This window comes from Podarcis cretensis, assembly GCF_951804945.1.
Source record: "Podarcis cretensis genome assembly, chromosome: Z".
NCBI lineage: Eukaryota > Metazoa > Chordata > Lepidosauria > Squamata > Lacertidae > Podarcis > Podarcis cretensis.
This window is the reverse complement of record NC_137184.1, coordinates 19,103,319-19,130,673: the sequence shown is the minus strand read 5'-3', so window position 1 is coordinate 19,130,673 and position 27,355 is coordinate 19,103,319. Positions and strand designations below refer to the sequence as shown.

At 45.7% G+C, this 27,355-nt stretch overlaps 1 protein-coding gene across 1 annotated transcript in view; it reads left to right on the top strand.

The window, feature by feature from the left end:
- Positions 1 to 27,355, top strand: part of EDA (ectodysplasin A) — a 50,414-nt gene that overhangs the window by 13,336 nt on the left and 9,723 nt on the right. Inside the window, exon 2 of the mRNA XM_079961429.1 lies at positions 15,772 to 15,877. Coding sequence (XP_079817555.1) covers positions 15,772 to 15,877 — 106 coding nt within the window. The remainder of the gene's footprint in view (positions 1 to 15,771; positions 15,878 to 27,355) is intronic.

Below are 27,355 nucleotides of genomic sequence, written 5' to 3'. Positions count from 1 at the left end.
TGCAGGAGGACTGCGAGGAGTCTAAAAATATCAACAAATGGCAAGCAAAAATCCCTAAAGAACTGCTTCAAATTAGCGCCCCAAGGTTGCCAGGGCTGGTGACGCGGCACAGTTCAAAGCGTATTGAGACATCTCTCACGACACAGATGTTGATGGTGAGAGTCGATGTGCAGAATTAGCTTGGGCTTTAGATAAATGAAATGTAACTGCGGCTTGTGGACCCAGCCAGGAGTCATAGGTCTCATTTATGCTGTATCTGCACCAGAAACTGATAACGTGTTCAGTAACTGTTTCATTACCATCAGCGCTTAGTTAAACTATGGAACTATCTCCTGCAGGAGGCAGTGATGGCCACAAACCTAGAGGGCTTTAAAAGAGGACCGGACAAATTCATGGAGGGCTTGGCTATTGATGGCTATTAGCCATGGTGGCTATGCTCCTCCTCCATGGCCAGAAGCAGCAATGCTTCTGAATACCACTTGCTGGAAACAGCAGGAGGAGAGAGTTCCCCTTGTCCTTGAATCCTGCTTGTGGGTTTTCCCTAATAGGCATCTGGTCAGTCACTGTGAGAAGAGGATACTGGATTGGATGGTTCCCCATACCTGATCCTGCAGGCTGTTCTTATGATCTTATGAAATACTTGCTATCCTGCTGGAAGAATGCCCTGCGTTACGTTAGTGACTTCTGCAGGATGAGCATCTCCTCAATTCATTCATCCAAGTCGTTCCCTCACTGCAAGAAGTGAAGTTACAGGGAACCAGGCAGAAGGCCTTCTCAGTAGTCATGCCTTCTCTGTGGAATGCCCTCTCTTCAGATGTCAAAAAATAATATGACTTTTAGAAGACATCTGAAGGTAGCACTGTACAGGGAAGGTTTTAATATTTGAGATTTTATTGTGTTTTTAATTTTCTGTTGGGAGCCTGCCCAGAGTGACTGAGGCAACCCAGTCAGATGAATGGCATATAAATAATAAAGTAATAATTATCATTATCATCATCATCATCATCATCATCATCAAGATCAAGACGTTTAGCAACAACAGGCCCAGGACAGAACCTTAAAGCACCCCTCTTGTCACTTTTTTCCAGGATGATAAGTAATCACAGCATCCTTTTCTAAGAGCTCACAGACCAACTGCTTAATTACCTGTTTGAGGACCTTTTCTGAAATCAGTGTCAACCTCTCCTGGGTCTTCTTTCCCCCTCTTTCTGAAGATGGAGACAACATTTGCCTGCAGGGACCTCACCTATTCTCCATGAATTATCAAAGATTGTAGACAGAGGCTCTGATATGATATCCGCAAACTCCTTTAGTACCCTTGGGTGCAACTCATCAGGGCCTAGAGATCTGAATTCATTTAAAGTAGCTCACCTCTTTTCCTATCTTGGGCTACAGCTCCCTCCTTAGATCATTTATTCTGTTATCACTAGGTTGGGTACCGCTTTCTTTTTGGGTGAAGACAGAGGCAAAGTAGGGATTGAGCAGTTCCACATTTTCTGTGTCATCCAATAGCATTTCTCTTCTCCATGCACAGGACCTGTTGCTTGCTTGTTCTTCCTCTTGCCTTGAATGATGCCAAATAACCTCTCTTGCAAGAAGCCTGAGCTCATTCTGAGCTTTAGCCCGCCTAATATTCACCCTACAACTTTTGGCTCCTTGTGTATACTCCTTCTTTGTGATTTCCACTTTATTACATTTTTTATACATGCCCTCTTAAATCTCAGCTCATCTTTAAGCTCCTTATGCAGCTATACTGGTTTCTTTAGATGCCTCCCACTTTTCTTGTCGAAATTGCCTGCATTTGGGCATTCAGTATTTCAGCTTCAAGAAACTACCATCCATCTTGGACTGTCCTTCATTGGTGCTTTTTAAACAGGCATAGGAATGTATGTATGTCATGCATTCTTAAGCTGTGATACCTGCATTGCAAGGGGTTGGACTAGATGATCCCTGGTGTCCCTTCCAACACTACAATCCTAGGATTCTATTCTATGAGGTGCTTACAACTTCTATAGAGTGTGAAACATTGGGCTTCTTGTCTGGAAGGGGGAATAGAATGTATTTTGTACATTTATCTTAGCTGGGTTGCTTGAGCATCTGAGAGGCAAAATTTTAGAAGCTGTTGCTTAAATGAATTCCATTCACATCAACTTGTTCTTTGGCTGTGAAGTTGCTTTTCTTTTTGGTTTGCTGTTTTTCATCTCTGAATCGTTTTCTTCTTCATTCCTCTAATCCCTTAAATTGTTTATCTAAGATTTTTCTCAGATTTACAAATACCATCCTCTTTAGTAAGCGGTACAAGGAATGGCTAGTGTAGATAATATCATGTTTCTGGCTTCGCCGTCTTCCTATGATGGAAAGCCTAGAAACTAAAAAATAAAAGTTGTGGAGCCTGCTCTGGTCTCATGTTTGCTGGAATCCTGGGGAGGAGCGGAATGAGGTTGATGTGGACTGCAGATTCTGTCTGCTCCGTCCAACAGGCCACTTCAATCCTCATTAGGAAAGGAACTGAAAATAAAGCTGCCAGTATCATAATGCCCCATTATACAAATCTATGACACAACTGCACTTGAAATATACTGTGGGCAGTTCTGGTCGCCTCAGCTCGAAAAGCATATTGGAAAAGGTTCAGAAAAAGGCACCCACCTTTGTCACCTTTTCTCAAAACTAAAAAGTCCTATAGGGTGCAACCTTTCTTCCAACAACACCCCTATGAAGAAAGGTTGCACCCTATAGGACTTTTTAGTTTTGAGAAAAGGTGAGAAAGAGGCAATGTGATATAAAATTAGGCATGGCATGGAGAAAGTGGATAGAGGGAAGTTTCTCTTCCTCTCTTGAAAGATAATCAGGGGTGCTGCAGGCAACAGTGGCCTCTGTCCCTCTTTCTTTCTTTCCTTCCCTCCCTCCTTTGATACCCTCTCATGTCTCTGCCTCCCAAAGGCTTTTGCGGCTGTTTGCCTCAGGTTCACCTTTGGCCATCTCCATCAGGCTCCTAAGTTTGGGGGCATCCTTTTTCCAGGCCCCTATGAGGCACCTCTCTTTGGAGTGGGGTGGGTTGCTGCCCAGAAGACTCCCAATGAGAGAGGAGGCAAGGCTGAGGGGACACTCCACACGGGAGGGTATTCCAAAAGGGGTGAGGGGCTGCCCCTCTCTACAGACAAGGGGTGACATAACTGGGCTTCTGAGCCCCACAAGGGAGCCACAGAAAGAATGTAGTTGGTCAAGGGAGCTGTGGACTCAAAAAGGTTGGATTAGACAAATCCATTGAGAAAGAGTGTTATTAGTGGCTTCTAGCCACAATGGTTATACTCTACCCAGAAAATGCTCATCAATGGTTCCTCAACATCCTGGAAAAAAAGAAACAAGTGGGGTACTGTCCTGCCCCTGTCGTTGTTCAACATCATTATAAACAACTTGGATATAGAAATTGAAGAGATGCTCATCAAATTTGCAGATAACACCAAAATAAGAGGGGTAGCTAATGCCTCAGAAAACAAAACTGGGATTCAATATGACTTTAACAAATTGGAGAACTGGGTTCCAACTAAAAAAATGAATTTCAATAGGGACAAATGTCAGGTTCTACACTTAGTCAGGAAAAGCCATCTGCACAAAGATAAGCTGGGGGACACCTTGCTTTCCAGTAGTACATGAGAAAATGATCTGGGTTCTTAGTAGACCACAAGCTTAACATGAGCCAACAGTGTGATGCAGCAGAAAAAGTGAATGCTATTCTAGGCTGCATCAAGAGAAGTAATAGGCTGCATCAAGGGAAGTAAAAGTCCCATTCTGTTCTGCCCTGGTCAGATAACGCCTGGAGTCCTATGTCTATTTCTGAGCGCTAAAGTTTAAGAATGGCATTGACAAGCTGAAGTGTATACAGAAGAGGGCAACCAAGATGATGGAGGGTCTGGAAATCAGTCCTTATGAGGAACAGTTGAGGGTTAGTCTGGGAAAGAGGAATCTGGGAGGAGATATAATAGCCATTTTCAAATGTGTAAAGGGCTTTCACATGCAAGTTGGAGCAAGCCTGCTTTCTCCTGCTCCGGATTTTAGGACCCAAACCAATAGGCTTCAAGTTACAAGAAAGAAGATTCCGACCTAAACATCAGGAATAACTTTCTGATGGTTATGAGCTACTCGACAGTGGAACAGACTCTCCACCATTGGAGGGTTTAAAGCCAAGGTTGGAAAGCCCCCTGCATTGCAGGGGGTTGACTAGATGGCCCTGTGTCTCCCTTCCAATTCTACAATTCTATGATTATACCTCCACAGTCTGAGGCAGGCTTCTGCATGCCTGTTGCTGGAATGCACTGGAGGCTTGCAAGCTTCCCATTGGGGCATCTGGTTGGCCACTGTGAGGACAGGACACTGGCACTAGATGGGCCATTGGCCTGATCTAGCAGGGCTCTTCTGATATGCTTATGGAATCTCCAAGTCCAGCAGCAGCCTATTTCAATTCCTAGTCTCTTAGGGTTATTTGGCCACTGAGAGAACAGGATACTGAACTGGATGAAACATTGGCCTCATCCAGCAGGGTTCTTCTTACTTTCTTATGTTCTCTGTGTCTTGGTTTGTTAAGAGAAAAAGCTCCTGCAAGCATCCAGAGAAATCACTCCTCCTCAGATAAGCTGCTCCACATCTTTATTTTGGGTTTTCTTGGGCCATGGGATTTCAAAAGGGAATCGTTTTATAGCCCCGCAACTGAACTCAATTGCGGAGTCAGAGACCTTTAATGGGATTTTCCTTTTATCACTAGCAAAGTTTTTACGGGAAATTAATTTTTCTCTAGCGACTTATTATGCAGAGTTGCTCTTTAATGCAGACAGCTGTCACCCAGCTGTGAGCCATATGGAGTGCAGAGTGAGGAAACATCTGGATGCTTTAAGTCTGTTCGATGCTGTAGTGCTTAACTGGCTCATACTCCGTGTCTTATGGCACAAAAGCTTGTCCAACACTCTGCTTGCTTGTCTGACACGAAGGAAGTAGAGCTTTTAACATAGAATCATGGAATTGTAGAGTTGGAACAATCTCCCAAGGGCCATCTAATCTAATCACCTGCTAGGCAGGAATCACAGTCAAAGAATCACAGATTCATCATTCAGTTATAGACCTGGAAGGTCTATAATGGGTCATCCAGTCCAACCCCCTGCAATGCCAGAGCTCAGTGGACTAGCTTTAGGGAAGGAACGTCAATGACAGCTTGCAAAGTGAGGAGTGGGGACCTTCCCCTTGCATCAGTTGAAGAGAACTGCAGCTTAATTGAGTTCTCCATATGTAGTTGATTGAAACTGGGGTTTCTGTTGGGTTTCAGTTACAGAGTCTTCCAGGTCCAACTTGGATGGCGTTAGGAAAGGAGGTTAGATACATTCGTGGTCAATAAGGCTATCCATGACTGCTTCTCATGCTTATCACAGTATCATAGAATTTTAGAGTTGGAAAGGGACATCAAGGGTCGTCTAGACCAACTACCTGCAATGCAGGGCTCACAGCCAAGGAATCGCTGAGGAGTGGCCATTCAACCTCTGCTTTAAGACCTCTAATGAAGGAGAGTCCACTATATTCTACCGGAGACAACAATACTGTGAATATCAGATGCTGGCAATTACAGACAGGGCAAGTCACTGTGGCTCTCAGCTCGTGCTTGGGCGCTTCCCTCTGTGGCACCCAGCTGGCCACTGTAAGAACAGGATGCTGAACTCAGGCAGGCCTCTGGTCTGCTGCAGCTTGCTTGTTTATTACATTTTTTTAAAAAAAAATTCATTTGAGGAACTCAGAAGTGGTGGACATGGTTCTCCAACTCCACCTGTTATCCTCACAACAACACAGAGATGGATTGGGGTGGAGGGCATTGATTGCCCCTTGGTCACACAGAAACACTAACCACTACACATTGGCTTGTTTTCTCCCTTCTCATCTCATTTAAACACTGCTTTCAGATTTCCTACAATAGTCTGGTTCGTCTCTGGGACAAAAGAATGGTGGACTATATTGACCATTGTTGGCCTAAACCAACAGACAGGTTCTTCTTATGGAACCTCCAAGGTCCAGAAGCAGTTTTAGATCTGGAAGCTGCTGGGGGACCCCGAGGGCAACTAGACCTTTCCAAATGGGACGTTGAGTCAATCATTGGGCCCCACTCATAAGCCTTGTTTTTGCTGTTCCAGACACTAGCAGACTGAGATTCCATGCCACAACAGGGTGAATTCGATGAGAGATCTGAAGCAAGCTCAGACTTGGCATGCGGGACTCGATCTGGATTGCAGCCCTTAGATTTGCCAGAAAGAGTATTAGACATAGCCGCGAGCAAATGGGCTTAACAAACAACACTCCTGTATCCCTAGCAAAGAGCTCAACTAAACATTGAGGTTCATGCATCTAAGAACATGAGAAGAGTTCTCTTAGATCAGGTCAGTGGCCCACCTAGACCAGCATCATCATCTCTCAGTGGCTTAAGAATTGAGACAGACTGCCCCTGCACTTGGAGGTTCCATACAAAAACAGGAAGACCCTGGTTGTTGGATCAGGCTAATGGTTCATCCAGCTCAGCATCCTGTTCTCTCAGTGGACAACCAGAGGCCTGTCATGGGGAACCCACAAGCAGGACCTGAGCACAAGAGCAGCACTCTCCTCTCCAGCAATGGGGATTCAGAAGCATTGCTGCCTCTGACCATGGAAGCAAAGCAGACCTATCATGGCTAGAAGTTATTTATAGACCTGTCTTCTTCCATGAATTTGTCTAATCCTTTTCTAAAGCCGTCTTGGTTTGTGGCCATTACTGCCTCTTGTGGGACTGAGTTCCATAGATTTACTTAGAAGGACTTCCTTTCATCTGCTCTGAAAATATAAACATTCAGCTTCATTGAATGTCCACAAGTTCTGGTGTTATGACAGAGGGAGAAAAGCTTTTATCTCTTCCCTTTTTCCATCTACTTTAAAGAGTGGGCTAAGTCTAACAAGTTTATAAAATTATGCATCGTATGGAGAAAGTTGATGGAGAAAAGTTCAGTTGGCCACTGTGAGAACAGGATGCTGGACTAGGTGGGCCACTGGCCTGATCCAGGAGGACTCTTCTGATGCTCTCATGGAACCTCCAAGCCCAGAGACAGTCTATGTAGATTCCTAAGTTCTTAGGGGTATTTGACCAATGTGAGAACAGGATGCTGGACTAGATGGGACATTGATCTGATGCAGCAGGCTCTTTGTATATTCTTACATTCCATGTTAGCAAGTTATTATGTTCAGGCCTCAAAAACCTTTGCTTGTTAGGTTAACAGAAAAGAATGGTGATGTTTTTAAAAAAGTAACAGGACTATTGAGTCAAGAATGTCATTGGCCACCAGCCTGCCTTAGGCTGGCTGGTTGGAGAAGCAAGTGGAGAATGAGAAGGGCTCTCCAATTAGAGCTTGGATCAAATGGAGCTTGAAACGCTGATCCTAAGTAGGCATGCCAGTTTCTGTAAAATGAATGATTAAACTGTAGAGTTGGAAGGAATCCCCAAGTTTCATGCAGCCCAACATCCTGCAATTCAGGAATCACAGCCTAAGAATCCCTGACAGGTGGCTATCCAACCTCTGTTTAAAAACCTCCAATGAATAATATAATCATAGAGTTGGAAGGGACCCAAAGGGTTATCTACTCTCAACTCTCTGCAGACAGTTTGGACTGGAGTCCCAGTCTAGTGGTGGGGGTGCTTGGTGGGGGTAATGTTCTACTGAGCTGACATCAGGGCTGGCTTGGGATCGGTGTGCAAGCCTTTTGCTTCCTTGGTTAGTGTGGCTCTTCCTCCTTAATGCTCATATTGTTTGCATTGTTCCTGGAAACCAGGCTGGAAGAGGAACATTTGAGGAAGCTGGGGATGATTGAGAGGGGATATGAGAGCCATCTTCAAATATATGAAGGGCTGTGATTCTATGAATTAGTAAAGTTGAAGTAGCTTTGTGGTTGAGTCCCGTGTTCCTGAGTTGTTGGCATTTGTCTGTCTCCAGAGACAATGGAGTGCACCACTGGGGGTAAAGCCAAACTGCTGCAGAGTGTGCATGTGAAATTAAGGCCTCTCTGTGAAAACCTTCCTTCTGGCAATGCAACAAAGGGGGGTTTGGCGGCCGCCATATATTTCATCTGCATCTGAAAGCAGTCGCTGATATAGATCAGCAGAGCCTTGTTTTCTGCCAAGGCACAGGAAGCGTTATCTGTGTCAAGGAAGTTTACCCACTGAGATCGGTAAAGGAAAAAAAGAGTGGGATAGATAAAAAGTTTTTTTTAAAGAGATTAATTGAATGAATCACTGGGTTTGTTGAGCACCCTGCCTAAGACAAAAGGTGAGCAAGAGGCAACATGATAGACGTTTACAAAATGATCCATGGCCTGGAGAAGGATGATAGAGAACAATTTCCTCCCCTCTCAATAACACTAGAACTCACGGACGTCCCATGAAGCTGAATGTTGGAAGATTCAGGACAGACAAAAGGAAGGATTTCTTCACACAGTGCATATTTAAAATGTGGAACTCCTTCCCTCAGGAGGCAGTGATGGCTACCAACTTCGATGGCTTTAAAAGAGGATTTGACAAATTCATGGAGGGCTGTTGATGGCTACTAGCCAGAATGGCTATGCTCTGCCTCCACTGGCAGAGGCACTAATGCTTTTGAATAGAATTTTCTGGAAACCATAGGAGGGGAGAGTGCTCTTGTGTTTGAGTCCTACTTACTGGTTTCCCTTTGGGGCATTTGGTTGGCCACTTTGAGAACAGGATACTAGAGCAGATAGGCCATTGCTTTGTGTTCTTAAGAGATCTTAAAGAACTGACATGTGACTGGACATCTCCAGAAGTTTCTGTCTGAGGTCTGGGCAGACAAGAGTCCCATATCTGTAAGTGTATAGAGGACCACTTGGACAATAAAAGTAAGCATGTCCAAAACAACAACAACAACAACAACACACCCTGTCACTCTCCTATCAGGTTTATCCTGGTGACCAGAATGTGAACTTCTAAGAATGTCAGAAGAGCCATTCCAGATCCAGCAAAGGGCCAACCTAGTCCAGTCTCCTCTTTTCATAGTGGCCAACCAGATGCCCCAACAGAAACCCCTGCTAGCAGGATCTGAATACAAGATCCGTCTCCCCTCCTCTGGTTTCCAGCAACTGGCATTCAGAAGCATTGCTTCTTCTGACTGTTGAGGCAGAACATAGCCATTGTGGCTAGTAGCCATCAGTAGCTCTCACCTTCACAAATCTGATCCTGTTTTAAAGCCATCCAAGTTGGTGGCCGTCACAGCCTCCCTTTGGGTCCCTCCAAACACTACAATTCTACAATTCTATTATTCATTAGAGATTTTTAAACAGCTTAGGTGGCCACCTATCAGGGATGCTTTAGCTGCGATTCCTGCATTGCAGGGGGTTAGACTAAATGATCCTTGGGGTCACTTCCAACTCTACAGTTCTATGATTCTATGTCTTAATCTCTGCGTTTGGCACAGCTGTACCCTGCACTGAAGGCAACAGCCTGAACAAACAAGCTACTCCTAGTTGAGCCCCGTTCATGTTCGGGCAAACGCCATTCTTTCCTCCTCTGTTTTTACAACACATATTATAATATATATTTGGAGCAGTGATGTGATCTGGCAGCATAAATTCAGTTGATGCCTTAATTACCACCTCTGAAGGATGTAATCTGCGTTTTTTAATGCGCTACAAGGAACGGCCGTGTTTGGGAAGAAAAGGTGTTGTTAAGTCAGTTGTTGTCAACAGCCTCAGGAGTGATTTGGCTAACCGGCGCACCACGGGCAGAAGCTTAATGGACACAATCCACTGCCCTTGGGCATGTTTATGTTGCCTCCTGTTGGTGCTGGCAAAGCACCACCCCACCCTATGGTCCAATGTAGTGGGAAATGAATTGATATATACATGGATAGATAGCTTCAGAAGGCAGTAAAAAGAAAGCATTAAAACAACGTTCGAGGGCGGACAATATTGTAAAAAAGAGAAAGCCTAGAACAGCTTTAGCAACCTGTCCTGTCAGGCAAAGAGCTCATGAATGAACTCTGATTCCCACTGCTGTTAAGGGCGGAGCTCCCTGCCTGGTGATATGGATACCTGGCATCAGGCCTGTGCAAAGTTTGTCTGAGTCCTGGAGCGGGCCGCCCCTCCCACCCCCCGCACAGGCCTGCCTGGCATCTAAAGAAAGATGTATGTGTACATGTGTGCTTGATTTTTTAAAAAAATTGTCCACATGAAAAGGATCTGGGGGTCAACAGTGTGATGCAGCAACAGAAAAGGCCAATGTGATTCTAGGCTGCAACAACAGAAGTCGAGTGTCCCATCAAGGGAAGTCATAATATTGCTTTATTGGTTAGGCTCCACTTGGAGTCCTGGGCCCAGTTCTGGGGACTCCAGTTTAAGAAGGATATTGACAAGCTGGAAGGTGAGCAGAAGAGGACAAGAGGATGGATCTGGAAACCAAGCCTTGTGAACAATGGTGGAGGGAGTTGTTGCTAACATTTGTAGCAACAACAACTCTGTAGATCTATCTGTAGATCTCAGGGTGGTTCACAACATACAGTTACAATATAAAACCCCCCACTAAAAATAGGAACAACAAAACCAATAATCCCCGTTCCCATGATACATTTAAAAGGGCATTATATGTCAATCAGCCAAAGGCCTGGTTGAAGAGGAACCTGGCGCTTAAAGGTGTATAATGAAGGCACCAGCCGAACCTCCCCAGGGAGAGCATTTCACAAACAGGGAGCCACTGCAGAAAAGGCCCACTTTGATGTTACCAACGTTCGGACCTCTTGTGGAGGATGCACACAAAGGAGGACCTCAGAGGATGATCTCTGTGTGCTGCTCAGCTAAGAAAACAAAGTCCAGAGTTTGGCCTGTCACATGCGTTGGGCCAGTGACATGTTGGGACAGCCCCATGGGCATCATGCCAGCCATGAAGTCCTGAGCCATCCCAGAGGCAGTCACCTTGGCATGGATGTTGAAGTGCCCCAGAACCAGAAGTCTGGAAGTCCTCAACACTGCCTTTGAGACCAGCTCTGTCAGTTCAGGCAGGGAGACTGGGCAGCAAGTTGGGCAGTAAAGCATCCCTAATCTGTTCCAATTGCCCAATACCAGGAACACATATTCTAGATCCAGCCCCCCCCCCAAAAAAAAATGGGACAGAGAGCCTGGAGAGAGAGGGAATTTCTATAGCAATTCTGCCCCCCCCCCATCGTCTGCCCTGGTGCTGCACTGAGTACCCAGGTGGGCACAACTGGGTGAGACCGACTCACCCACCCAGGCCTCAGTGATACAGACCAGATCAGCCTCCTCCACAGTGACATCAAGGATGAGGGAGGTCTTACTCCAAGCTGACCTGACATTCAGCAACAGCAGCCGTTTAGCCTGGAGGAGACTGAGAGGTGCTGTGAGAGGGCCCCAAGAGGACTAGAATTTTATGTGTAGGAGAAGGACCAGCATCTGCACAGCATGCAGAAGCTCCCAGGTTCAATCCCTGCTGGCAGCATCTCCTGGTAGGGCTGGGATAGAAAACCTTGCCTGAAACCCTGGAGAGGAGCTGCTGCCAGTCATTGTAAACATCACTGAGTTAGATGGGTCTACGGTCTTGACTTGGGAGCAGGTAGCTTTCTGTGTTCCTAATAGCTTTATACTTTGTGCTGCAGGGGGTTTTTTATGGGGGCGGGTTAAAAAAATCTGCCAGGTGTTTTATTCCATAAGAGTTCTCCATGAAGCTGGTCTGTGTTTGGGTGACCTCAGGCTATGGTTTCCAAAGAGTTCCTGTTTTGTTTGTCCACCATCTCATAATATTAACAGATCAGGTGCTCCATAGAGGACTCTTGCTTGTCATTGCAGGGCTGTTCCTTTTGTTCTTTTCTGGTAACAAAGACTTGACCCACTTGGTAGTAGGTGTGAGTCAGCCTTTATGTTACTCCCCTCCACACCCTGAACTGAAAAAGTCCCTAAACCTTTCTAGTTGCAGGACATCTGGGACTCTGGTTGGCCACTGTGAGAAGAGGTTATGGGACTGGCTGGGCCAATGGCCTGATCCAGGAGGCTCTTCTAATGTTATTCTGCTCTTGTACTCAGATACTGCTTGAGTGTTTCCCACTGGGGCATCTGACTGGCCACTTTGAGAACAGGAGGCTGGGCTAGATGGGTCACCAGCCTGATGCAGCAGGTGGTTCTTATCTTCTGATATTCATAACATGCGACTGGTTAATTTGATTTGATTTATTATATTTCTGTGCCATTTTTCATTCAAATGAATTCCAAAGCGGCTTACAAACAATAAATAACAATGACATAATAGCCTAAATACAGCCTAAACCATAAAGAATAATTAAACAATCAATGGAAACAATTACAGTCTGTAAAACACTGTTAGCAAAGTAACAATTTTTAAAAAATAAGTTAAACATCACAATTGAAGCAAAAGTCATATGACTAACAAATCAATACAGCATTTATAATCTATAATACAATATTAACAACATCAGCAAAGTAGCCACCAAAAAATGTACTTGTAATGTTCACACACACACACACACACACACACACACACACTCCACACCCCCTTGACTCATAATCCGTCACTCTGTTCAGCTTCTTAGAAAACCACACACACTGCTTGGGGCAGCAACTTCCTTCTGAAGGTTCCTTCCTTGGGCTGGAGGTAGGGCAGCACAGGTGGCAAACAGAGTCTTTCTCCTCTCACAGTTCTTCCTCTGGAATCAGCTCCCTTAAGAAGACTCCTGGGTAATGCCGGTGGAAAGAGCCATTACCTGCTCTCCCCTCACCACTGTGCTTGGCCAGTTGTGATAATAGGATGCTGAATTATATGGGTCACTGGCCTGATCAATAAGGTTCTTTTTATGTTCTAAGGCTAGCTTATTTTTATTGTTTTATACAATGTTCTGTTGACAGGAGGGGAAGAGGGCTCTTGTGCTCAGATCCTCCTTGCTGACTTCCCACAGACACCTGGTTGGCCACTGTGACAACAGGATGCTGGACTAGATGGGCCACTGGCCGATCCAGCAGGTTCTTCTTATCTTCATGCTGATCTTCCAAAACAGCATTGTCTGGTCCTGATGTTGATGCTGGTGGGACCCATCTCGCTGCAGAGCAGATGCCACAATTTCAGGGGCAGGGAGGTTTGCTACTGAGGGGCACCCCTGGGGTGCATTGGCTGTGTCTCTCGGGAAGAGATCTGGGTTCTCTTCTTGCAAATCTTCCGAGAGTCCAGTGAAAGTGTTGCCCCTGGCAATTTCTTCATTCCACTGGGATGGTGGAGTTGTGATTGCTGCCCATTGCAAACAGCTATCACACCACTTACCATATTTTTCGCACCATAGGACGCACCGGACAATAGGACGCACGTTGTTTTAGAGGGGGGAGAACAAGAAGAAAAAAATCTCCCCCTCTCTGCCCAGCGCCCCTTCAGCGAAGCGGCAGGAGGCACTGCGCAGAGAGGGGGAGAATTTTCCCCCTCTTGTTTTACCGCTCTAAAACAAGGTGCCGTTAAGGCGGCTACCTTGGAAGCCTGGAGAGCGAGAGGGGTCGGTGTGTACCGACCCCTCTCACTCTCCAGGCTTCAGGTTCCTTTCGACCTGCTCTTTAGGGCTGGCGGGGGAAGCCCACCACCAGCCCCAAAGAGCAGGTCAGGGAGCAGCGGAAAGGCGCAGCGGAGAGGCTCCTGCCATAGCCACGCGTCACCTCTCCAGCCGGGAGAGGGTCGCGGGGGGCTTCTTTTGCCCCGCGCATGCTCTCCTGGCTGGAGAGGTGACACGCGGCTATGGAGGCTCCTGCCATAGCCGCGCGTCACCTCTCCAGCTGGGAGAGGGTCGCGGGGGGCTTCTTTTGTCCCGCGCGCGCTCTCTCGGCTGGAGAGGTGACGTGCGGCTATAGAGGCTCCTTCCATAGCCGCGCGTCACCTCTCCAGCCGGGAGAGGGTCGCGGGGCTATGGCGTCTTCGCTCCATAGGATGCACACACATTTCCCCATCATTTTTGAAGAGGAAAAAGTGCGTCCTATAGAGCGAAAAATACGGTACTCGTCAAAGTTTTCTTGGTGTAATTGCTTCCTTGTGTATGATTGCTACCCTGTCCTCTGCCACAATAATAATGCTGCAACAACCATCCAATCTGTTCTCTGTTATGTAAAGTGAAAGACAAATTCTGGATCATGGTGACCTTGAAAGCTGCTATTCTTTTGTTACTTATTACAGCATAAGGTTGCACATTACCATTGAACTTCTGATTCAAAACGTTTTTGAAAAATACATTCTTCCCCGTAAACCTGGCTTATATGTATTTTTGTAGGAAGTTAGCTTAATTATAGTTACTATTGACCAACTTTTCTCAATCCATTCAGATACAGTAGGAGATACACTTCTTTTTCAATTTTTTAGCTATTATAATCTCATCAGCAGTTATGAGGATAAACACTGTTTCTTGGTCATTCTCTGGAATAACATATTTTAGATAACAAAGCAGAAATATTTTAGGTTACATGGGTATACGATATCCTAACATATTAGAGGTGTTAGCTGAACAGATTTCTAGAATATTGACTTTCTTTTAGAGAAAAGCTGTTTCTCCACCTGTAAAGTCCCTTCGGTATTGCAACTCAAGGCAGGTGTAGGATGAGAAGTAAAATCTGGGGTGTAGTGACCTCCCTTAGGGGATCCCACATTCCTCGGCATTGAGGTATCCTCGCCTTTTTGAAACTTTATACCGGCCTCAGCACCTGGGTAATGAGTTTACTGCCTCCAATGCACTAAATTGTAATCTGTGCTGTTGCAAAGAACGTGTCTGCCAAAGAATCCAGAGTGCTCTGATATATATACATGATTATGAGATACTCGTCAGATTTGCAGGTGTCATCAAATTCATGGAGGAGAGGGGTATCAAGAGCTAGTAGCCACAATGGCTATGCTCTGCCTCTACAGTCTGAGACAGCATTGCTTCTCAGTGCCAGGTACTGGAAAATGCACAAGGGAGAGGGTTCTTGTGCTCAAGTCCTGCTTGCTGGCTTCCCATAGGCATCTGGTTGGCCCCTGTGAGACCAGAGACTAGACTACATGGGGCAACTTTGGCCTGATTCAGCAGGGTCATGTTCTTATAAGAACATAAGCAACATCCAGAGGCCCACAGGTTCCCCACATTGTCAGACAATGCAGAATACCTCCAGGCCTATCTTTGGATGGACAGATCCGTCTTTTGTATTTTGATTAGCAAACTGTATTAATTTCAATATGGGTAAATATCAGGTTCTCCACTTATGCAGGGATAACCAGACACACAAATATAGGACTGAGGACGCCTGGCTTGACAATATGAAAAGGATCTGGGGGGGTCTTAGGAAACACCAAGCTTAATGTGAGCCAACGGTGTGATGCAGCAGCAAAAAAGGCTATTATGCAATTCTAGACTGAATCAGCAGAAGTTGAGTGTCCAGACAAAGGGAAGTGGTAGTACTGCTCTATTTAGCCTTGGACAGAGTCTGCCCGGCACCCCAGTTTATGGTGGAAATGCTTTTGTGCTTGAATCCTGCTTATGGATTTTCCATTGGAGCATCAGAACTACCTCTGTGAGGACAGGATACAGGACCTGTTGGCCTATTGGCCTCATCCAGCATCGCTCTTCTTACATTCATATAAAGATGGCCATAGGCAGTGTTTACTGTGTGGCATTCTCCCTTTTGCCAGCTGCTTTTTTATGTGTGTTTCAGCCCCAAAGGTGGAACTTATGACCCCTTGTCTTCCAGGTGGCATTGCTGAAGTTCTTCTCGCCTGAAGAAAGGCCTTTTTTCGGGGAAGGAAGCCGCCGTGTCCGGAGGAATAAGCGGAGCAAGAACAGCGAAGGATCAGAGGGTGAGAGGGAATCTTTACCTTTTCTGTTTTGATGTTGCATTTCAACACACTTCATATCCAGCAGTCAGGCATCGCAGGGGGTTGGGTTCCCTTACAACTCTATGATTCTTCTGAGCCACTATATGAAGAAAAAGGAGCCGCCTCGGCTCTTCTCTCTTTCCCTAAACAGGGAGATGTCCTAAGATCATGTGCACCATCCCACCTGCCTTTGACCCAGCCATCTGAGGCCAGGCACCTCTCTGAAAGCTGCTTCTCAGGGAAGGAATGCAAGAGCCCTTAGGGCACAGCCTCTGTTGCCTTTCAGAATTCACAGCATTCATCTTTTTGTGGGCTACAGCTTAAGCTCTTAAGAGTGCATCAGAACACATAAAAGAAGATCCTTCTTCACACAGTACATCGTTAAACTATGGAACTCACTCCCACAGGAAGCTATGATGGCCACTAATCTAGATGGCTTTCAGGTGGCGGTCTCTTCTTTGTTGGAGGTTCTGGCAAGAAACTCAAGACAGCTCTGTGAGATCCTCCCAGAGTCCACCAAGCAAGGTGGAGAGCTTCTAAGCTCTTTCCACACCTGGAAAACCCTGCGCAAAAAGAGCTCCTAAGCTTTCTGCACACTTAATTTGTGCTATTTCAACTGGCTGTCCATCAAACACGTAAAGTTGAAATCATGCAAACTAAAAGGCGCTCAAGTTGCAAGCAACCTGTAGCTCATAGTTCATAGGCGGGGTGAAGCATGCTTAACGGGATCCTTCTTTTCGGCTTGCGTTAAAGGCTGCACCACAACTATCTATCGCGCACGGTTCTGCCTTCCCCTGCAGGCGTTGAGGTGGGAATCCAAACAGAGCTCTGTCTGTTACGCAGCTGACAGATATTGCCACAGTTCTAACATATGCAGACTCATGTGTTTCAACAAAATACCCAGAGGGCTCTTGGCTAGAATTAAGAGTTTATTTTTATATACCACAGCACTCTTTTTAAAAAAAAAAAACCCTCAATGCCACACTATTAAAATTCAACAATCCAAGCTGCAGTTCAACAGCTGTGTTTCTGTTCCATTTTCTAACACTTAATGCAGAACACTTAAGAACATAAGAATAGTCTGCTGGATCAGGCCAGTGGCTCATCTAGTCCAGCAACCTGTTCTCACAGTAGCCAGCCAGATTCCCGTTGTAGGAAACCAGCAAGCGGAAGAGCCTTGTGGATCAGGCCAATACCCCTCATAGCTAGTAGCACTCTCCTCCATGAATTTGTCTAATCCTCTTTTCAAGCCATCCAATTTAGTGCCATCACTTCCTCCTGCAGGAGGATGTTCCCTAGTTTAACTAAAGAAGTCCTTCATTTTATCTGTCCTGAATCTCCAAACATTCAAGCTCTAGTGTTACGAGAGAGAGGGAAGCTGGATGGATATGGGAAGATCCTTCCCTGCAGATATATTCTAAGAACGGAAAGCAATCTGCATCAAAAAGGTCAGTTGTAGCCTCTTCCCCTGATCACCCTATATCTGTGTCTGGTCAAGCCTTCTGATGAAGCGATGTCCCAGACGTTATCAGAACGTACTTCACATGGTAAAGCACCATGAAATTTCCAATAAAGGGCAGTAAATAACTGGTGTCAACTAGTAACTAGACTGGATTTCTATTTGTGATGGAGGGGTTGGCATCATTCTCTAAAGAGAGAAGAGCCAAAAAAGGGCAGAATTAGTGCTGTTACAGGCACCACATACCCCATCCCACATTTGTTTAGTCTGCCAGTGCCTAGACTTTGGAACTCCCTGCCTATTGACACCAGGCAGGTACATTCACTGTATTGTTTTTGGTGCCTGCTAAAAACATTCTTGTTTAGACAAGCCTGTCCAGATGTTTATGAAGTTGAGGTGTATTATAATCTTGTTTTTAGCAGGGAAAGAGAAATGCTATTGGGTGACAGAGAAGGCGGAAATGTTCTGCCCCCCTACTTTGCCTTTGTCTTCACCCAAACAAAAGCAGTGCCCAACCAGTTGATAACAGAGTAAATGATGTAAGGAGAAACAACAGTGACCTTACTGTGAGTGTCTGCTATAGAGGGAGTGGAAGGGCCATTGACCTGATCCATCGGGCTCTACTTAGGTTTTCATGTTCTTTGTCCAGAGGCTATCCCAGAGTGTTTCATAGGTGCGGTTTTGAAATTTGTTAAAACCAGTGCTGTTTCAAAAGGCTAAGCCCAGCATCTTGATTCAAAAAGGGGCGCCCAGCCATCTCCAGACATAGATGTTAATCTGCGCCAAGGGACTGCGCCAAGCAGAGCAGCAATTCTCTGCAAGATACCGTGGAAGAATGAACACATAATTAAAGAAGAAAATATGTGACATTAATTCGACATTGCAGAGAAAACAGATTTATAGGAAGGGAAGATTTTTCTTCATGTCTCAGACTTTTAAAAAAAGACTTCTGGCTACTTCTAGCATAGTTGAACACTGGCTGGGATGACTAATCCTTCTGTCAGCAGGTTTTTTGCTTCATATTTTGTTTGTGGCTCACAGGTGAAGAGAGAGCTGGAGAAATAAACCTCTATCCTTGCAAGCTGCAACCTGCTGCAAAAGGGCAGGAGATTTTCAGGGTTTGCAGTCATGCTGAGAGTCAGTAGAGCAATGACTGGTGCTGGAACTGAGGTTCAGGAATGGTTCCCTGGGACAATCCTAGTAGGGTTGGCAGTATGGCCAGTGGACAGTATCATGGTATTATACAAATCTATGTTGTGACTGCATTTGGAAATACCGTCATCCGTACTGGTCACTGAGCCTCAAAAGGGATACTGTAGAGTTGGAAAAGAAAAGGGCAGATCAGATGAGCAGGGGGGTGGAATGATTCCCCCACGAAGAAAGTTTGCAGCATTTGGGATTTTTTAGTTAAGAAAAGGCAATCAGGAGTTGTCATGATGGAAGTTTATAAAATTATGCATGGCATGGAGAAAGTGGAGAGAGAGAAATCTTTCCTCCCTCCTAACAATAGAACTCAGGGATATTCCATGAAGGTTGTAAGATTCAGGGCAGATAAAAGAAAGGACTTCTATTTGATAAATAGTTGTTAAGCTGTGGAACTTGATCCCATAGGAGGCTGTGATGGTCACGAACTTGGATGGCTTTAAAAGAGGATCAGACAAATTCATGGAGGAGGAGAGAGCTATTGATGGCTACTAACCACTATAACTATGCTCTGCCTTAAAGGCCAGAGGCAGCAATGCTTCTGAATACCAGTTGCTGGAAATCACAGGAGCGGTTAGGACTGTTGTGCTCAATTGTGCTTGCTGTCTTCCCACAGGCATCTGACTGGCTACTGTGAGAATACGATGCTATAATAGATAGACCATTAACCTGATCCAGCAGATTCTTCTTGTGTTCTTATAGGAGTTGTCATTCAGCAATGTCCAGAGGCCCAGAGTTTCCCCACACTGACCTCAGACACTTCAATCTTTTGTGTTTTGATTAGCAAACTGGTTTCAATATAGGTAAATATCAGGTTCTCCACTTGGGTAGAAATAACTAGATGCACACATATAGGACTGGAGACACCTGGCTTGACAACATCTGAAGGCCCTGATCCACTAGGCGCTGAGGTGGATTGCACCCTGTGCCTTGCAGAGTCAGGCCCAGGCTGCCACTGGGCCCAGTACTGGCGGCAGCAACAAGCAGCTCTAGCTCTCCCATTGCCACCCTACCACTGCACTGACCTGACCTGGGGGTTCTGTATCATGAGCTCTACCTCTCAAAACGGGTGCCTCAGAAATCACCCTCTCCTGCTGGAAACAAACCAGGACTGCTCCAAGAAAATGCACATGGTAAAAAGGAGTGCTAGGCCCTGGTGGGCTGTCCCCTTACCCACTTGTGATTGGCCAAGCGGATAGCCAGTCAGTCGGGATTTTAAAAAAATTATTCCCACCCCACCCCCACTTCTCACTTCCCTCTGTGGTGCCTTAGCCTCATGCTGTGGCCTTCCATTTGTGCAATTTTCACCTGTCTCTCCCCCCCCCCCCCCCCGGAATATCCTGGGTTCCTCCAGGGGGCCATATGGCCCTTGGTTGGGAAACACTGGGCTAGACGACCCTAGAATTCCTTCCAACTCAACAATTCTATGACTCTATAGTCCTCATTCACATCACTCCTTATTCACTGCAGGGTTTTGTGCACTCAGGTTATTTCCTGAGCAAATCCAAAAAGTGCTTAATCTGCAGAATATGAAAACGTAAGGACAAGAACATGAGCTGGACCAGGCCAATAGCCTATGTAGTCCAGCATCCTGTCCTCACAGTGGCCAACCAAATGCCCCAAAAGGAAACCTGAAAGCAGGATCCAAGCACAACAACAACTCTCTTCTCTTGTTTCCAGCAACTGCAATTCAGAAGCATTGCATGCAATGGGTTTTTCATCTTCTAAGAACACTGACAAATATTTCCTGGTCTATCTTCCTCTGTGCCACTCCTTTGTGATCCTCAAGACCGTCAAGTTTCTTCTTATTTTACTGGTGGATGAATGAAGATCAGCTTCGTGCTCAGCCTTCTGATTTTGCAGCTCCTTTTTCCGTTATGAGCCTGATCTTGATGTCTTAACTCCTCAGCCCTGAGCTCAAGCGGTTGCAATTGCACAATTGCCTTACTCCTGCCAAGACACTTTTGCTGACAAGTTTGGGCTGAATTGGACAAGTATTTGAGTAATTTTGTAATTAGTTGCATGTCTGAGGTTTTCCTAACCTTTTTTATTTTTTAAGTTGACATTTCTTCATGTTTTGGAGAGCTGACGAGGTTCTCTCAGTCTATATGCATTAAAGGATGAGGCTGACTCTTTTCAACAAATCTCAGCTGCTTGTCCAGAATTCGGGCTTCGTACAGGCTTATTTTAAAAAATTTGTTTCCTAAAAACTTTATACCTCTTAATTGTAAAACAACCTCATGGTAGTTTACAAAAAAAAAAAAAAAAATCCAGGAAAGGAGTTACAAAACTTTAAAACATACAAAAGTTAAAATATTAAAACAGATCAAAACTCACATCAACTTTTGAAGCATCTGGGCAGGCTTAATGAAACAAGAATGTTTTTTGTAGGCACCAAAAAGGGAACAGCGAAGGCACCTACTTGATATCAGTAGGTAGGGAGTGCCAAAGCATAAGTTCTGCAACACTAAATGATTTGAGTTCTTGCAAATTTGGAACAGGAATTTTGTGGCACCTGTAACAGTGCTTCTTCCGCTAATTGAAGTGGTTGTGTGAGTATTTATAGGGTAAGGCAAAATCTCACAGGTAAACTGGTCCCAGGCTGGAAAGCACCTCCTGTTTGGTGCCACAGTTTGGCTTTTTCCTGAAACTGTTTGTGCAAATCTTGGGAGAGAGTTTATCCTCTAAAATTCATTGTCATTATTCATAGAATTGTAGAGTTGGAAGGGACCCCAGGCGTCATGTAGTCCAGCTGCATACAATGCAGGGATAGCAGCAAAAGAATCCCAGTTAACACTGAGCTAGATGAACCCCGAATAAAGAGTGGGCTGAATTCTACATAAAGCAACTTCCCATCTTCCTTGCGGCTCTTCCCACTGAATTCTATAGCCTCTCCTTATTGTGAGTGGCACAGTAAGACAAAATATGCTCAGAGTTGGACCCTGAGTTTGCTTCTTTAGTTCATTTATGTGCCCCCACCCTGCCCCATATATATAGTTACATGCCTCCTTGACCTCCAAACCGTGAGAGGCTCCAGGGGTTCCAGCAATTACCCAGGTTGAGTTTCGTTGGGGCGAAGGTCAGCAGAGACAGTGGTGTCTTTGTATGTGGTTTTATCTGCACATATAGACAACCTGACCATAGATTGAAAGGGCTTACACTTCCTCCTCCAGTGAACATGACCCCACACCCAACACCAGTGTTGCAGCTACCACAGTTTCCCAAGGTCAGCAGAGACAGTGGTGTCTTTGTATGTGGTTTTATCTGCACATATAGACAACCTGACCATAGATTGAAAGGGCTTACACTTCCTCCTCCAGTGAACATGACCCCACACCCAACACCAGTGTTGCAGCTACCACAGTTTCCCAAGTGATAGGAGACTCTGGGCCGGAGTTCCCAGGCTTACCCAGGCTTGGTTTATTTGTAAGGACGGTCAGTGGAGACTTCAGGACACTGTATATGTTTTTATTTACACATATATCCAAGGTGATCATAGGATGGCAGGGCCAAAAGCCTACAAATGTATTATTCTCTCCATCTTGCATTATCAGCTGCCCCCCCCCTCCGCCCTGGGAATGTTTCCAAGAGAGACGAGGCCTTCATGAGCTGGAGGCTACAGCTAATTCTCTGAAGTATGAGAAGAGGTTTGACTTATGTCTTCTGTGCCACAGGTTCTCTTATTACACAACACACACCCAAAAAACGTATCTGTGGGACACACATTATCAGCTGTCTCGTTCTGCTGCTCCTGAATTAGAACTGTAGAGAGTTGGAAGGGACTCCTGGGGTCATCTACACCCTACATTGGAGGTTTTTGAGCAGCGGTTGGATGGCCATCTGTAGGAGATTATTTCTGATTCCTGCATGGGGGGCCCTAGATGACCCTAGGGGTACCTCCACACCTTACAGTTCTATGATCTTATGACTTCCTGGAACCAGAAGAGAGTCTCTTCTCAGTTTTTTTTGTCTGTTAGGGAGTTGAGGAGAGAGAGCTGGTCTTAACTCCACTCTAAAAAGAATGTGATCATAATGCTTAGCCACCTTCCTAAGGAAACCCAGGCAAATGATTTTAACATTGCAATGAATTTGTTCCCAGCTAAGAAGGGTGCCAATTCTTGCAATAAAGTCATAGAATGAAGGGAAAAGGGGGAGAATCTGAGTTTAATTAGGAACTTAAATTCTTCTTCTTCTTAATTGCTCTGATTATATAACGAACTTGGTTCTTTGTGAGGGTGTGGCCCATTGAAGAACATAAGAGTCTGGTTACTGGATGAGGCCAGTGGCCCATCTAGTCCAGCATCCTGTTCTCATAGTGACTGACCAGATGCTCTCATGGGAAAACCTCAGGCAGGATTTGAACACAAAAGCAGCCTTCTCCCTTCCTGGGGATTCCAGCAACTGGTATTCATACTCATTGGCATTGTAGCTAATAATCATTCGTAGCCCTCTGCTCCTCCAAGAATATGTGCACGCCCCGTTTAAAGCCATCCCAAGTGGATGACCATCACTGACTCCTAGGGGAATGAGTTCCACAGTTTAACCCTGCACTGTGTAAAGAAGGACTTACTTTTCTCTGTCCTGAATCTGCCTCTCCTTCCATTTGTTCCTCTTTTATGTTAAGGGCTTTAAAATAATATCCCAGGACATTAATGTAGCCTGTGAAATATGATTTCATTATTTGGGATGCTATGAAATTGGCTTCCAGTGGGGTAGTGGACAGGTGTAACAAGGGCCTTGGAAAGTGTTCCATTTTGTCAAACTCTGGCAGGATCTTTCTGTTCTCTCTCTCTCTCTCTCTCTCTCTCTCTCATCATGGTCACCTAGAATCTATTCACCTCTTCAAAATTCCCCCTCAAAGGCTTACTCTGTAATTCTTAGTTTCTAGTTCTACCAAGCATTGTGGGGAGTTGGACTGGGTGACCCTTGGGGTCCCTCAATTCTATGATTCTGTGTAGGATTGGTGCAGCACATGTTTTTAAGGCTCCCTTTGCATTGATCTTGAAACACTTCATCAAGGAACTGTGGGATGCTCACATGTGGCCAGCAGCACCCTTTGAAATGGGCCCTGCTAGGGCTAAGTCAGTTGCTCCTCTGTTACAGGTTGAAGCGCCCCAGTCTGAGAGGAGATTTACCGTAAGTGGGATTCCTGAATTTCAGGGGGTTGGACTGGATGGCCCTCGGGGATCTCTTCTAACTCTAGCCATGGTTCCTACATTGCAGAGGGTTGGACTAGATGACTTGTGTTCCACAATTCTATGGATTTCCACAAACTCTCGCGGGCATCTGAGGTTGTCACAGGCATGCTCCCTGCATCTTCTGGGGTTTAAAAAATGTGTTTGTGGGAAGAATCTCCTGCCCCGTCCAAGAGTTTCCCTCAACCGCACTTGGCACAGATGTACATCTTGTAATAGACGTCCCCCCCATATGGTTCTCATTCCCCCTCAGCTTGCCTTTGAAGCGAATTGGCTCCGTCCGTTTCAGATGCATTTGCCTCACAGTTATTTCTGCTTTCCTTCTGTTTATAATTCTTGCGGTGTGATGTGATCTATGCACATAAACACACACATATATAATTTCATAACACTGACAGGCTGAACGGACAGGTTTGCAGCACTCTGTTTCCATGTCGGGTTATTGGGTTGGGGAAACCCCTGCTGCCTTCAAGTTCATAAGAACATCTGAAGAACATCCTACAGGATCAGGCCAAAAGGGGACCTGTCCGGACCAATTCATGGTGATAGGCATCCAATGAAATTGAATGTTGGAGGAGTCAGCGATGGCCACCAACTTCAATGGCTTTAAAAGAGGACTGGACAAATTCATGTAGGAGGAGAGGACTATTGGTGGCCATTAGCCATGAAAGCTGTGCTCTGTCTTCAGTGCTTCTGAATCACATTTGCTGGAAATCACAGGAGGGGAAGAGTTGATCTTGTGCTTGAATCCTGCTTGCAGGTTTCCTGTAATGGGCATCTGGTTGGCCACTGTGAGAACAGGATGCTGGACTAGATAGGTGTCCATTCGCCTGGACATTGACTGTGAAAGCAGAAACTTTTATGCCAGGGGCAGTCTAGCTCAATGCCAGGACTGGTTCAGCTGCATGTCAGCACAGAGACTCAAGAGACAAGCAGTAAAGTTGATTCTTCATTCAAGGAAACAGAATACAAACAGAGAAACACAGCGAGACTGGCCCAAGTAAAGCAGTTGCCAGAACTGACAATCTGGTCCTCCCTCTTTCCTCTTAAGTCTCCTCCACGTCCAGCTGTTTTCCTGCAGTCTTAAATTCCACCAGGGAGCGCCCCCTCCCGCCCCAGCAACCTCATTGTTCTGCTATATGTAAAGGTCCTTAGCTACAAGGGCAGTGTTTGAAATTCGCCTCGCACATTTTGCACCTGGCTATCAGCTACTTGAGCCCAACTGAAGATGCCTGTTTTGGCGACTGTAACCCTGGTTAAAGGAGCCTTTGACGCCTAGCTTATATATCTGAGTTTCTAGCACTGAATAAGTGGGGAGTTGAATACAATAGAACCAGCAGGCTCATATGAATCTGTTGCAACCTCAGCTCCTACCTCCCCTGGAGCTTGTCTGTCATTCAACTGTTGTGTTTTCTTCCTCTTCTTCCTCACTTTCACTCAAGCCTGTTGCTTGTTCGACACCCAACCATTCTGCCCCGCTTGTTCAACACCCAACCATTCTGCCCCGACTTCATCCTCTGACCTGCCTTCCATGTCCCCCCACCCCTTCCCTGGCTCTGAGCCCTCTTCTTCTGAGACTTCCCTAAGGGATTCTCCAGCTGGAGCCTCCCACCATTCCTTATGGTCCTGCCAGTTCCTGATACTCAGTGTACCAGATGGTGGGGCACACAACTGGAGAGTGCATTTGTGCTCAAGTTTTGATTGTGGGATTTCCATTTGGGGCATCTTATCGGCCAGTGTGAGAATTAGACAAGCCCCCTTTTGCTTGATCCAGCAGTTCTTCTTCTTACGTTCTTATGCAATCAGGTGGTATAACTGGAGTCTGATACAAATTGCTGAAATGTTACCCGGAGGTGTGTGGCGAAGGGAGGACAGAGAGGCACCTTCAAATATCTGAAGGGCTATCACAAAGAAGATGGAACATGCTTGTTTTCTACTTTTCTGGAGGGGTAGGACTTAAACCAATGAATTCAAATGGCAAGAACTAAACATTAGGAAGAACCTCCTGATAGTAAGAGCTGTTTATCAGTGGAATGGACTCCCTCAGAAGGTTTGTGGGCTCTCCTTCCTTGGAGGGTTTTAAACAGGTCAGATGTCTGTTTGTCAGGGATTCTTCATTGTGATTCCTGTATTGCAGGTGATTAGAGGAGAGGGCCCTGTTAATCCCTTCAAACCCTGCAATTCTGTGATTCCTGTATTGCATGGGATTGGCCTAGATGACCCTTGGGGTCTCTTCAAACAATGCAATTCCATATTTCTAAGAGATCTTGCCCAATGGATCTTCCCAGTGGATTTTCCTTATGCATGGCCATCCAGACCTACCAGTGTCAGCTTGTTCATGTGAATGAGGGGTCCACCAGAAGATAAACTCCTTTCTAAGTGGGATACATCCCCCTGTTGACTTGAGGACCTGCATTGGGAATTCACTGACCATGATATTGGTGTTGGGGTGGGTGAGCAGGGTATCTTAAAGAACTCTTGCACCCAAATTTGACTGCTTTTATTCTTGTGAACTCAGCCCTACCATCAATTTCCAATGAGACTGAACATCCTTGGCCATGCCACAGCAAAGCATGTGAGAGGAAATAGCCTGTGGGTCTTTGAAGAAGGGTACCCTGGAAGTTAGGAAAACAAAGCTTGTGGGCCGCAAAAGAGGGTTGTGTTTTTTTGTTTTTGTCCCCCAGAATCTCCGTCTGAAAGGTTTTTGCTGAGTGCTAGACCAGAAAACGGCAGTGAAAGATAAAGGACTGATAGCTGTGTCTTAATGTAGCTTTTGAAATATGAGGAAGTGCCTAAATGCAGAATATTGTACAGCTGGCTGAATTACATACACACATAGATTCATTTGTATGCCATCTTTCCACTGTTCAACCCATGCTCAAGGCAACTTAGAACATGAAAAAATACATATGTTGTTGCCATCCATCTGTCTCGGGAGACAATGGAGTACGCATCCAGCGGTGAAGTCAAATCGCTGTGTTAGCAGTACCCAGGTAACCTCTCTGGGGCACAGCCCTGGGCAGTGTGTATGGAGGTCCCGTGCTGTCCTTCCGGCTGCACTGATGTGGTCCAAAGGAAAACAGAGGAATATGTCTGCCACCAACTTGGCTGCAGGAGTTGCCTGAAGGAGGCTAAAAAGGCGACTCCCAACTGTCTTAGGGACTCCACACTGGATTTGTGTTGGGTTTACTCCTTAGCATTTTATTCCTCCAAAGATGTCCTGCAAGGCAGCAAAGGTTTAGGATTGTAGTTTTCCTTCTCCTAGATGGGCTACCTTCCCAGGTTGATGAACCCTATCTGGCCCTCGCTTCCCTTTACAGCACATGCAGAAACTGCCTTCTTGACCCTTGGACTGATTATTGGTCTCATCCGCTCAATCCTCCAGAGGCTGTCTTCGCACACAAGGGAAATCCCTAACTCACTGAGGTTTTGAGACCTATCGGCTACCCTCACTTGGTTTAGCTAGCCAGTTAGAGCTGTTTCCCAGTGTGTGGCCACTGTCATATGCTGACAGCTTCTAGGAGCCACAGGTGAGAGCTGAGTGCAGGGTGGGGCCCCAAGGTGGACAAACTACCCCAGAAGGAGCATGAAGTGTCCTCCGCC